The sequence below is a fragment of the Lepidochelys kempii genome, chromosome 1 (assembly GCF_965140285.1).
Source record: "Lepidochelys kempii isolate rLepKem1 chromosome 1, rLepKem1.hap1, whole genome shotgun sequence".
NCBI lineage: Eukaryota > Metazoa > Chordata > Testudines > Cheloniidae > Lepidochelys > Lepidochelys kempii.
In genome coordinates, this window is record NC_136380.1 from 111,527,668 (window position 1) to 111,540,927 (window position 13,260).

At 37.5% G+C, this 13,260-nt stretch overlaps 1 protein-coding gene across 15 annotated transcripts in view; it reads left to right on the forward strand.

Annotated features, from left to right (window-relative positions):
• The window catches only part of MCF2L (MCF.2 cell line derived transforming sequence like), a 267,170-nt gene that overhangs the window by 243,065 nt on the left and 10,845 nt on the right, over positions 1 to 13,260 (forward strand). For all 15 annotated transcript variants that reach the window (XM_073350279.2, XM_073350166.2, XM_073350186.2 and 12 more), the window contains 9 exons: positions 624 to 739; positions 2,719 to 2,788; positions 5,714 to 5,806; positions 5,921 to 6,013; positions 7,683 to 7,808; positions 9,693 to 9,914; positions 10,668 to 10,760; positions 12,090 to 12,168; positions 12,346 to 12,412. In XM_073350279.2, coding sequence (XP_073206380.2) covers positions 624 to 739; positions 2,719 to 2,788; positions 5,714 to 5,806; positions 5,921 to 6,013; positions 7,683 to 7,808; positions 9,693 to 9,914; positions 10,668 to 10,760; positions 12,090 to 12,168; positions 12,346 to 12,412 — 959 coding nt within the window. The remainder of the gene's footprint in view (positions 1 to 623; positions 740 to 2,718; positions 2,789 to 5,713; positions 5,807 to 5,920; positions 6,014 to 7,682; positions 7,809 to 9,692; positions 9,915 to 10,667; positions 10,761 to 12,089; positions 12,169 to 12,345; positions 12,413 to 13,260) is intronic.

Genomic DNA, 13,260 nt, shown 5'->3' on the forward strand with positions numbered 1-13,260 from the left:
CATGTTTGCATTCTCCCCTCCTGACCTATGCTAGGTGATCAGACCAGAGAATCTGGCTCATCAGGCCCAGTGGATAATGTCTACATTTGAAAGTCAGACTTAAAACAACTTTGCATGCATTTCTTGATGTGTTAAAATGCTAACAGACAGGATCTGCAATGATTTTTGTTACCTGGGGTAGCATTATAAATGTGGATGAGTAAGAACAGTAATCTGAAATATCGGTGTTTAAGATTGTATAGACACTATCGCTAGCTTTGAAACTATCAGTTGAAATGTATAAAGACTTACCAAAAACTCTTGCAAATTACATAGGAATAAATTATGTGGAAATATGCTAGCTTTGCCTTGAATGCGGTGATTGTGTAAACTTCACTGCATTCTTATTTAACAAGAACATTCAGTAATTCTTCAAATTAACTCTTTAGAGATTTATGAATGTATGTGTACAATCCTTCTGAGCATTCATTTTGATGGCAGCAAGAGAAGAGCAATGTTGCAAGTGTTAACATTGCATACTTGAAGCAGAAATCTTCTGTGCTGTTTATCAGCTGCTAGTAGACTTATTTGTGGAAGGGAGACAGGTGTTGGAACTAATTAATCTGCCTCTCTCCATGTCACAGGGTTATGCGGCAGAGATGGAGAACCCTTTAATGATGCATCTCGTTTCACCAGGGCTCCTAAATAAGAAGGATATTTTGTTTGGGAATATGGAAGAAATTTATCATTTTCATAACAGGTTAGTGTTTGTGTTCAATCAAAAAAGCCTTGAGTGGATGGGTAAAGGGTAAGAGAATGAATGTTTTCAGTTGTATGTTATACCATTTTACATAGTACTGCTTGGGGGAGGGAGGGGTCTCGTAGTTTTTTTTAATCATATTAAAGGACCCTGATGATCCTTCCTCAGTATCTGATGGATTTAAATCCATATTGCATAGGAGAAAGAAGGCAAAGTACCTAAGGGAGACAAGGAAACTTGCATAGAGTTGTGTGAAGCTATCTAATATCTGCAAAAAGCATAAAACAACCAATGTTTTTCTGTGTGCAGTCTGTCCTTTCACTCACTCAATTAATGGAGGAAGTTAAACAGTTTCAAATACAAAAAGAAAAGGAGTACTTGTGGCACCTTAAAGACTAACCAGTTTATTTGATCATAAGCTTTCGTGAGCTACAGCCGATGAAGTGAGCTGTAGCTCACGAAAGCTTATGCTCAAATAAATTGGTTAGTCTCTAAGGTGCCACAAGTACTCCTTTTCTTTTTGCGAATACAGACTAACACGGCTGCTACTCCTGAAAAGTTTCAAATACAGTATTATAGAAACTGTCTTACAACCATTACAAAGTTACTGTCGTCACTCCATAATAACATGACCGATCCCTGAATATGGGGCGGGGAGTTTCCTGCCACTAAGTATTAACTTCTTGCGTCAGCCACTAACCATTTTGTCCCACCCTTGTTACTCTTCTGTCTGGTGATGGCTGCTGAATTTACAAACTGTTATGTAAGTTGACCTTTCACAGGAGTTTGAATTAATGGTTACTGTTTAGCAGATCTTCCTCCCCTTGGGCAGAATTGGAATGGATAGGAAAGATAAAAGTATAATTTCAAAAAGTTAAGTATAAAAGACAATTGTTACATTCCTTATACCATCATGTAGGATTTGGGGAACAATTTTTAAGGGAAAATTGCCAACGTGTGATGCAGTTAGATTTTTTTTAAGTTAAAAGTAGTTTTACATACTGTACTTGCCCGTGGGCCAGTGTATGTGGTTTTACAGTCACATTTTTCTATTTCTTTAAATGTTTTTCTCACTCTTTTTGGGTGAAAAGCCCACACAAATAAAATGTGAAACTATCTAGAGGAAATAGCGCAAAATACTTCCAGATGCACGAAGTAAACAAACAGGAAAACATTTTTCTCCAATCCTGTTCAGTTATAGTAATCTTCTGCACCATTTCTAACAAGAAGAGGTTAAACAAAAGATTCAGAAATGTAATTTTTTAATTGGTGTCCCTTTCAAATAATGATTTCGGTGGGTGTGTTTAGTTTTTTAGTACAGGTTGAACCTCTCTAGTTTGGCACCCTGGCACCTGACTGGTACTGAACCAGAGAATTTGCTGAACCACGGGAGGTCAAGGCAGAGTGCCAGCAGGTCTCTATAGGTGGGAGAAGTAGGACTGTGGGGGTGCTGCAGCACCCCCAGGCTTTGTGCCCAGCATGGCCCCCTGCCTGATGGCCCCGCTGCCACCTAGGGTCCTGGATGCCAGCCCCCTGCCTGGGGGCTCAAATGGCTGTCCCAGCCACTGGCCCCAGGTTCTCCCCCTCCCTCCTGGAGCTTGAACGCTGTGAATCAGCTGTTCGCAGTGCTCCGGAAGTGCTGGGAGGGAGGAAGAGGAGATGGAAAGCGCAGCACGGGGGGAGGGAAACAGAAGGGGTGCTTTTCGCCAGTGGATGCTCCACACACACTAATTTTTCCCTGGGGGGTGCTCCAGCCCCAGAGCTCCCACGGAGTTGGCACCTATGCTGGACCCGGATGTTGCCAGACCAGGGAGTGCTGGAATAGAGAGGTTAAACCTGTACAATGTTACAGCTCTGATGTTTCTTAAAGTTTAGAAAATGAATTCTATGGAAAAAGTCTAAGGAAGTCTAAGTTATTACAACTGTTTTTTATTTAGGATATTTTGTCATATGACCTAACAAAGTTATCTTCTTTGTAGAATATTCTTGAAAGAACTAGAAAATTACATAGAATACCCAGAGCTGGTGGGAAGGTGTTTTCTGGAAAGGGTATGTATCATATACAGTGTATTTTACTGCATGTTCTTGTCTCACCCAGTGCTGATGACTGCTTGAATTAGAAGCCCAACATACTAGTTATAGACCAATGTATTACTACAAAAGATGTGGGAGATTTTCACATGGCCATTGTTATTAAATCCTTTTCATTTTAATTTGAGTGAGTAGCAGAGGAACCAAAAGGGTAGACATTAATTTGATTTATTTTATTTTCAGATGGGGGTGGGGGGTGGGTAGGAGGAATTGTTTACTCTTGAATCAGTTCCCTTTTTTTCCATCAGCTCCTAATGAACCACAGGTATGGTGAAAAGTAAAGTAGAGTTTTATTAAGCTCATGGTTAAAAAAAACACATTGAAGATGAGTTCAGGATCAAGTCAGTAAAAATGACTGACTTGTTAGATCAGGTCTCTTCTGTGTAGAAAAATTAGCTTTTTTCAGTTTCCTAAGGAACACATCTCAACATAATACATTGTAACCTTCAGTCATTGCACTAAATTAATACTTTGTACTTAAACTAATTAGTTTGAGATTAAATACAAATGAACCCCATATTATTGTACTTGAAGCATTCCTTTATGGCATCTAGATACAACAGTGAAGCGTGCATTAAAAGTATTGAAATAGATATAAATCTCTTGATACTCATCTCCACTGAAGTTTTGGAAATTCCTAGGAAGAAACCTCACTCCTTTAAGGGTCACGTCACACAAGCATGGTGTACCTAGATGGTCACAGGAACAATGTATCTGTTACCCTTACTGATTTTTCCCTCTGATAAATCAACACAGTCACGCCAGTAGTTGCACCCTAACCTAAACTTCCCTCTACTTACTACAGATTACCGCACAGGTGGAGGTGATGTTTAGTTACCTAGCGCATTATCTAAAGGAATAGGAAAATGTAAAGGTGACTAATTTAGCTTTCACTGTTGGAATCAATAACAGAAGTTTGGATGAAATGAAAAGGAATTCCTTGTGGTCTTTTAATTCCATTTATCATTCTGGAACTGAGACTGTGATGATACTCCCTCGGAGGGAAGTCATAGGGCCAAATTCAGGCCTTGTAAATGTAACCCTCTGAGGTCTGGCTGCAGCCTTCTCCATTTTCTGTTCAGCGTTCTTGGTTCACCTATAAGGGCACCACTCAAGGAAACCCCTCATAGTAAAGAGAACATAAATGGGCTTCAGATGCAGTAGTCAATGAGCCAGTCCGCTAGAGGCCCATTGCGGTATTTCATGAGCATTCCCCTCTAAAGGGGGACATAAAAATAGGTGCAATGCCATTGTAATTTACTGAGTGTACCTGTTCATGCCAAGACTAAAATTGGGCCATTGTTTGCTGCAGCCATTAATACTTTATAATGCATTTGTGAGGGTTTTTTACAATACTGTTTTTCTTTGTAAATAAGGACAAATATCCATTTTTAAAATCGATGCAAATTCTTCAATTCAGAGGTTAGAATTGAATGACCCATTAACTGTTCCGCTGAATGAGCCAACATACCCTTTAAAGCATTCAAATGTTAGCTAACCGAGTGAACCATGTGGATGAATATTTTCAACACTATTATAGTTTATAAATGTGACTTGAAGCAGTTGTTTAACACCAGCGTTGGCTCCTAAAATCGTGGGCTAGACTCCATAAGTGTTGCTTTAAAAAAAAATGAATAGGTTTGCTTGATTTAAAAACTAGCTTCTTCCCAAAGTTAAACTCAAACATGATATTCAAGATGCTTGCCACAAAGAAACTGGGCTTGGGATGAACTCAGCAAGGAAATTGAGCTATCTTCACAGAGGAAATAGAAAAGAAACAGAAAATAGAGTAGAGCTGGATAAATACTACTACTATAAAAAAAAAACCCTAATCGCAAATATTCATTAAAATAAAAACTTGCATTTGCTTTCCTAATATTCACAATCTGTAGCACTTTTGGTCAGAAAATGAAACTCACTACTCTGCAGAGGGCCAGCATAAAGCCTATGTAACATGTAAGCCCCATTTAAACTCCTGTGTAGAGGGCTGAAGAAGAACTTATGTATTGCATAAGCTTTGTCTTGGCCCTCTGTACAGGGGCAAATTTGATCCAGAAGACGATAGGTTTATAAATACCTATGTGAATATAGCACAAATGTTTCTCTACTTTAAAAAGTTTGAGTCATACAGTCAGGGAGCAGAAATAATACCACATGGCTTACATGATAACAAAAAGTAAAACCCTTGAAGACATTGAATAATGCACAACCAGATGGGTGATATGTTAGTGCAAAGTGTTTGAACACTTTGCAATAATGAACAAATTCATCAAATTCAAATCTGTACACAGATAGCTCACAAACAGAAAAACTGCAAAAGTATTTGAATAAATTATGTGCTACAGAGACTTTGCCCCACTCCACAAGAGAATACCACATGATTCTATTGATGGTAGTAGCACTTACCATTTCTGAATAGATAGCAAAGGTTTGTTATGGATTAGCCATCAGCAACATTTACCACCTGGATGCAGCTGGTGACATAGCAACCTACCACTAAAGAGCACCTCTCTTTATTTTATTACTGTTCGCTTAGAGTTACGGTTACTATTATAATGCTATATAGACTTATTTCTTTTTCAGATATTAGTTTAAATAAGGGATTTATATATATGGCTTGTATTTATTTAACAGACATTTAATGTTAAACTGAAGCAAGAATTAACAAGAAAATGTTCTCTTGAAATTCTGCAATACAATGTGCAAATTAATATCCTTTAAAATGATAGTGAATATTTTAACAATATTTTTTGCCAATAAGGTTCCAGGGAATTATACTGTTGTTTGTCCTGGTTTTTCTTAGTCTCATAAGCAGGCATTCCTAAGAATTTTAAGTAAAAGTTCAGTACTCGAATTCACAACAACCTTTTCCCCCAAATTCAGATGGAAGATTTCCAGATTTATGAAAAATACTGTCAAAATAAGCCCCGATCTGAAAGCTTATGGAGGCAGTTTTCAGACTCTGCATTTTTTCAGGTATACTTATTTGTCTCTTCAAAATATTTGTATTTGTAAATTGATATATTTTCTCAATGTTTCTAAGGCTGAAAGAAGAAAGACTTTATTAATGAAGTGCTAAATTCATTTTAGGAATGTCAGAGGAAACTTGATCACAAGCTGAGTTTGGATTCCTACTTACTGAAACCTGTTCAGAGAATAACCAAATATCAGTTACTGCTGAAGGTAGGGGATACAGAGTGGTATTCATGCTTATGCTTTTGAAAGTTTCACATTTTTTAAAATTACATTATTTTGTAATTGTGTGTCACTACTTGTCTCATGCTACCCAGAGAAAAGCCTAAAAGACATTAGAAATAAGAACATACTTGCACTTTCAAGTCATGAAGGCTGATGGACAGATCCCAGTCTGCCATCTTCTTGTTCCCTTCTCTCGTTTTTCTGATTCTAAAAGCAGGAAGTGGGCAAACTAGTGTTTCTGTCTATAGGCTTTGCTTAACAGTTGTTTTTGCCTTTATTCTCCCTCTGGGTAGACAGGAGGAGGACTAGGACAAATAAACTTGTAAGGAATACTTCCCATTTGCTTAAAACTTGTGACCATTGGAGGAATTTGCACCATGGCCTCCAAAATGTGCTCAGAAAAATGCCTCTGTAGTTAAATGGAAACTCTGCAAGATAATGCAGAGGGATACATTTCAGGTATCAAATACTTTTTAATTGACACCCACTGTATGTTTTTAGAAAATACATGATAATGTTGAATTTTATGGTTTTATATTAGAAGCCTGAAATTTTTGAAAATGCTACACCAAATTTCCAAACATTTAAGACATGTCTGATTTTTCCATCATAAATTATTTAATGGACATTCAAAACATAACCTTTTCCATGCATGTAGATTACTTGTTTTAACAAATACTTCGCACACAAGCAAGTTAAGATTCCAAAATTAGCTTTTAAAATTATAGTACACTAATTTATTTTAAAATAACATTGGATCAAATTTGCCCTGGTCACAAATCCATTGAAGTTTATCGAGCTATAACAGGGATGAATTTTGCTGACTATGTTTAAATATGAAGAGTGGAATAATCGAGTGATTTCAGAAGTCCCTCTTAAAATATTCTTAGTTCCTGCAATTTGACCTGCCTGAGTGAACCCTAATTCCTTTGTGATCTCCACCTGAAGTTAGTGGAGCTCCCCATTGGCTACATGGATCAAACTGCAGGACTGGTGCCATAGAACTGAAAAGAGCATCTTCACTTCGATTGAAAAGTCTTTGGTGAAGGACTGCCTCTTTGTTATGTTTTTGGGCAGTGCCTAGCACAATGGGGCTTCAATCCGTGACCAGGACTCCAGGCCGCAATATAAATAATAACAGCAGCTTAAAATGAGCATGACCTATACTTCAGTTTTAGAGCTAGGTAACAACAGATAGATTTTCCACAAAAATTTATACCAATTTTTCCACCATTTTAATAGTAACTGTTTGCAAGATTGGGCTGCATAAGCCTTATTTACAGATATTTACCCAATTTATAATTTACTAATGTTTGTAAAGTGCTCTGTGTGTGAATTGTTAAGTCCTGTTAGTGGTAGAGGTGAGAAGTAGAATTTAGAACCTTCTGACTCCCAGACTTATATTTAATCCACTGGTTTTTAGAGATTCCCACCTTCTTCTCCTCGGGCTTTTTTCAAATGTGGCAAGTGGGAATTTTTGGTTGAAAATGTCACAAAGGACCAGATTTTTGGTTTTTGTTTTTTTACACAAAATTTAATCAGATAATTTTGAAAATTTGTCTGAAATTCAGTGTTGAAAGTACACTCATCTTGAGTATTAATAGTTATCTATTTACAAAACTGAATGAGCATCACGTCATTGTTTTTTCCACAGGAAATGCTGAAATACAGTAAAAACTGTGAAGGAGCTGAAGATCTGCAGGAGGCATTAACTTCTATACTCGGTATTCTCAAAGCAGTCAATGATTCCATGCACCAGATTGCTATTACCGGCTATGATGTAAGTGACAGCATTTTTTAATTATTTTTATACAGATACAAAAAGAAATGAGGTGTGTGTATAATAATGCAAATAGGATTGTGCAACTGTTTCCTTTTAACTAATATCTGAACTGTGTTGTCAAAAATATGGGAAAATGAATTTCTTACATATTTCTCACCAATCTCATTATTAATACATACTTTTAACATGTTTTATTACAAGTCCAAATCCCACTTTGCAGATCCCAATTTTCCTCTTTAAATTTTCCTCTTCAAATACATACGAAGTGAGGTATAAAGTCTGTTTTATTCAGCAGTGTACCTCAGAAAGAAGAGAATAAGAATTGTCATGTCAGTTGTCCATTTCTAGTGTTGCACACTGCCTGACACTAGACAGTGCCACATGTTTCAGAAGAAGACATTGTTAACCCATGTGTAATACTTCATCCTTGGAGGGAAATTTCCTCTAGAGATGAACTGATGGGGAAGTTGTGTTGTAAAACCAACCCCAGTAATGATAGCATCCTGTATCTTGGAAAGCAGTGACTCGGGAAAAGATTTGGGGGTCATGGTGGATAATCATGAACATGAGCTCCCCAGGTGACTCTGTGGCCAAAACAGCTAATGCGATCCTAGGCTGCATAAACAGGGGAATCTTGAGTAGGAGTAGAGAGATTATTTCACCTCTGTACTTGGCACTGGTGTGACCACTCTGAAATACTGTGTCCAGTTCTGGTGTCCACTATTCAAGGAGGATGTTGATAAATTGGAGATGGTTCAGAGAAGAGCCATGAGAATGATTAAAGGATTAGAAGACATGCCTTATAGTAATAGACTCAAAGAGCTCAATCTATTTGTTTTAATAAAGAGAAGGTTAAAGAGTGAACTGGTTACAGTCCATAAGTACCTATTTGGGGAACATATATTTAATAATTGGCTCTTCAGTCTATCAGAGAGAGGTATAATACAATCCAATAGCTGGTATTTGAAGCTAGGCAAATTAAGACTGGAAAATAGGTGTAAATTTTTAACAGTGAGGATACTGAAACATTGGAACAATTTACCAAGTGTCATGGTGGGTTCTCCATCACGGACAAGTTTTAAATCAAGATTGGATGTTTTTCTAAAAGATTTGCTCTAGGAATTATTTGGGGGAAGTTCTGTGGCCTGCATTATACAAGAGGTCAGACTAGATGATCACAATGGTTCCTTCTTGCCTTAGAATCTATGATTCTGGAGGGTTCCCATTGATTTCAATAGGGTCAGGATTTCACCCCCAAGTTCCATTTTGTCTGAACCATCAAAATAAAAAGGTTCAGATAAGACTTTTTTTGTCTTTGGCTAATCTCACATCATTCTCTATCATATTTCTCTTCGGTATTTGATGTGTTGTTGGATATGTATAATGTTATGTGTGATTTGTTGATATGAATGTACACGTAATGGTGGATTCCTCATCCTTTCTTTGCTGAGAATGGTTAAACTCTAAATAAGAAACAGCATTGCTGCTCTGGTATGCTGCTTTTGTTCTCTTTAGGCTAATTTGGACCACCTTGCATCACATAACTTTGTGTAAATTCTTCCACTTTCAAGATTAATAAACAAACAAATTATGTATAAAGGATCAATGTCAACCATTTTTATTATTTAAAAAAAACATTTAGATAACCTTTTTTCAAATATATATATTTTATTTCACACACACACACACACACACTACAAGGGATTTTCTGCTCTCCTATCTAACGCTATCAGACATTCTTGGGTCCACCCTCCCTTACTGATCGTGGGAGTTTCTGGCAACAACAACAGTATTGCCAGAACAACGTTTTTGGATGGAAATGTGTTTTCAAGTTGATAGTGTCTCTTCAAAATGTAAACAATTTCACTGTTCTTGTTTCAGGGAAACCTGAATGAACTAGGCAAGCTTTTAATGCAAGGATCCTTCAGTGTATGGACTGATCATAAAAAGGGCCACTCAAAAGTGAAGGATTTGGCACGTTTCAAGCCAATGCAAAGGCACCTGTTCCTCCATGAGAAGGCAGTGTTGTTCTGTAAAAAGAGAGAAGAAAATGGAGAGGGATATGAAAAAGCACCTTCCTACAGTTATAAGCATTCCTTAAACGTAAGATATTTAGCAATCATATTAAGAATAAGACAAAAGTAGTACCTTAGTCTTTGAGCTGCTTTAATACAGTATATTACATTCACCCACTGAAGACATTTTATACCTATAACTTTATTTGTAAACACACTATGTGCCCAATATAGTTTATCTTAAACTCCTTAACAATTTTTTGCAGTATGGAATTTGCACTTTGAAGCAAGTCTGGCCAATATTATTATCATTTCTGCCTTTTATGCTATTTACCGTGTCTTTCCTGTCATCCCCATCTCTCCATAGCTTCCCTTTTTTAACTCCAATATCTTCTGTTTTGAGATTACAAAACCATATTAGCCTAATGTAGTCCAGATTGTGATCCCCTTACCCATATTAAATTGGTAATTGGGACTGCTGGGGGAATAAGGTCATCCAAAATGTAAGGGTGTCCAAATCTGGCCCTTAAATATGAGATAAATTATGGGTCTGCCGTGATTAATTTACAGAAACCCCCCTTTCATCCTGGCACATCGGTGACAGCTGAGAGTAAAGCCCTAAATCTCTCCTGCTTCAGCTGCATAATGCCCGGGTTGTACATGATCAATATATTCTTTTGTCTTGAGTGCAAAACCTCAGATCAGTGCTGAAAAGATTACTCTGCTGAATAAGTTTAAACGGTTCAGTGTATTGGGATAAAAGGAGATGACTAATGGGCTTCTGTTACCATTATTTTAATTGATATTAAGCATGTCAACTTCAGTTTGTTGTGTTTGCCAGATGACAGCTGTTGGAATAACAGAGAACGCTAAAGGTGACTCAAAGAAATTTGAAATCTGGTATAATGCGAGGGAAGAAGTTTACATCATTCAGGTAATGGTGCTTCTCTTCAGTTTAAATGAACTCATTGGCTTTTATTTCTGTTTTATGTACGAATCATTTTTAATTTCTGAGCCATGCACTTACACAGAATAAATGGTGAGGTGCTTTCTATACCTACTGTATGTTTGGAAGTATTGCTCCTATTCACAGAAATTATTATTTCAGTCTTAGAAATGTCACTTGGACAAGGAGCCTAAGTAGAGACTTGCAGCAAGTCTTGTGTAGCCTGAAGAGGATTAAAACCTGTGAGACTCTTTTCTGGTTTGGGTATGAACCAGTAATGCTTTCCAACGTCCAATAAGAGAAGTAAATGGAGCCTATATACATCACTATACAATCCAGATTCACAAAAAAAGTGCCTGGTGAAGCATTTTTCATGTTCATGCATAAAGGTCTGTGAATGTGTGTAAGGTTCATGAAACCAGATCCTCAATATGTGCAAATCACTACTTAGTTGAAGTCAATGGAGCTACAATAGTTTACACCAGCTGAGGGTTTGGCCCACTGACCGTAATAGGAGCCATTCAGCAGAAAGACAGGAAAGAGAAAGACAGAAAAATATAATTCTTAGTTTCTCTCTTCTTCTGTTAAATTATGGAAGTAAATCAACACTATAAAGCTTTTTGGGACACAATATGTAAGATGTTACAAGGTGTAATGGGTTTTTACTGTATTACTGTGTACTGGTATAATGAGAGGAGACTAGAACCCACACACACAGGTGAATGCAGAATGTACTTTAAACAGAAGAGGCACTCCTTCTTTTAAAAAAAAAAAAAAAAAGAGAGAGAGAGAAAATAAGCGTTGTCTCATTTGATAACCTACTAATCTACAGCTTGCAACTCAATCGTTTTGTGACACAGTTCCGATGTCATTGACCGAAAAGTGGAGTAAAACTGTGTGAATTTATTCCCTGATCCTGCAAGAACTTACAAATGTGCTTAACTTTACACACCTGAGCTACCCATTGACTTCAGTGACACTGCTCAGGCATGTAAAAGTCAGCATGTGTGTGTGTGCAAAATCCAGGCCTTTATGATGAAAAATATAAGATTCCCAACATTTCACAAAAACAATTAGCATTAAAAAAAAAAAGTCTTGTTAATTTTCTCATTAGAGAAATGAAGTTTCTATGACCGTGACAAAAGCTCCAGTCCCCGCCCCCCAGCTAAAAACTTAAAATAACTCCCCTTCCCCCAAGACCCTGAGAGAAAGTTCTGTTTATCTTTTCTTTAGGGCTCTTCCTAGGTGTGTTTTTGCATGCACTGTTTAGTGAAACTAACTTTCAATATTTGATCACTGGTTTCTTTTTTGTGATAGGCACCAACCCCTGAAATTAAAGCTACCTGGGTAAATGAAATTAGAAAAGTGTTAACTAGCCAACTGCAGGCATGCAGAGGTAAAACATTCTCTTTATCTTTTTCCTTCTCCATTCTACACAGTGCAGTTTTGTACTGGAAACCCCATTCTATACATCTGGTTTGTAAGAAAATTCTGAATAGAAAGGCTCCAAGTTCAAATAGAAAGGCTCCAAGTTCAAATAAGTTATTTTGATAGGTATTTTTCTTCCTTGCAGAAGCTAGTCAGCACAGAACACTAGAACAGACACACAGTTTACCTGTACCTGCCTCAACTTGTACAAGGTAAGTAAATACGTCGTCGAATCAATTTGGTGGCCTAAGACCTAGCAGATAGTTACAAAATACATTAGGCTTACCGGTGAGGTTCATCTGTAGTTCTTTTGTCCACTTGGCCTCCTACTATACATTTTACTTCTTAATTTTTCTTTGGTGCTGCTGCTTTTCTACCACTGTAGAAGTACAGACATGGGGTTTAAATAGCTTTTGAACTTTTACATATTGTTTTAAATGAAGAGCTAATAGCAGTGGCATGAACTAGAAAATAGCTCAGTCTAGTACACCTATACGTGCCAAAGCAGACCAGGTTGCGTGCGCCCAGAATATAGCGACAGGTTTCAGAGTAACAGCCGTGTTAGTCTGTATTCGCAAAAAGAAAAGGAGGACTTGTGGCACCTTAGAGACTAACCAATTTATTAGAGCATAAGCTTTCGTGAGCTACAGCTCACTTCTTCAGATGCATATCGTGGAAACTGCAGCAGGCTTTATATATACACAGAGAATATGAAACAATACCTATTCCCACCCCACTGTCCTGCTGGTAATAGCTTATCTAAAGTGATTTCCAGCACAAATCCAGGTTTTCTCACCCTCCACCCCCCCACAAATTTGTGTGGGGGGGTGGAGGGTGAGAAAACCTGGATTTGTGCTGGAAATCACTTTAGATAAGCTATTACCAGCAGGACAGTGGGGTGGGAATAGGTATTGTTTCATATTCTCTGTGTATATATAAAGCCTGCTGCAGTTTCCACGATATGCATCTGAAGAAGTGAGCTGTAGCTCACGAAAGCTTATGCTCTAATAAATTGGTTAGTCTCTAAGGTGCCACAAGTCCTCCTTTTCTTTTTCCAGAA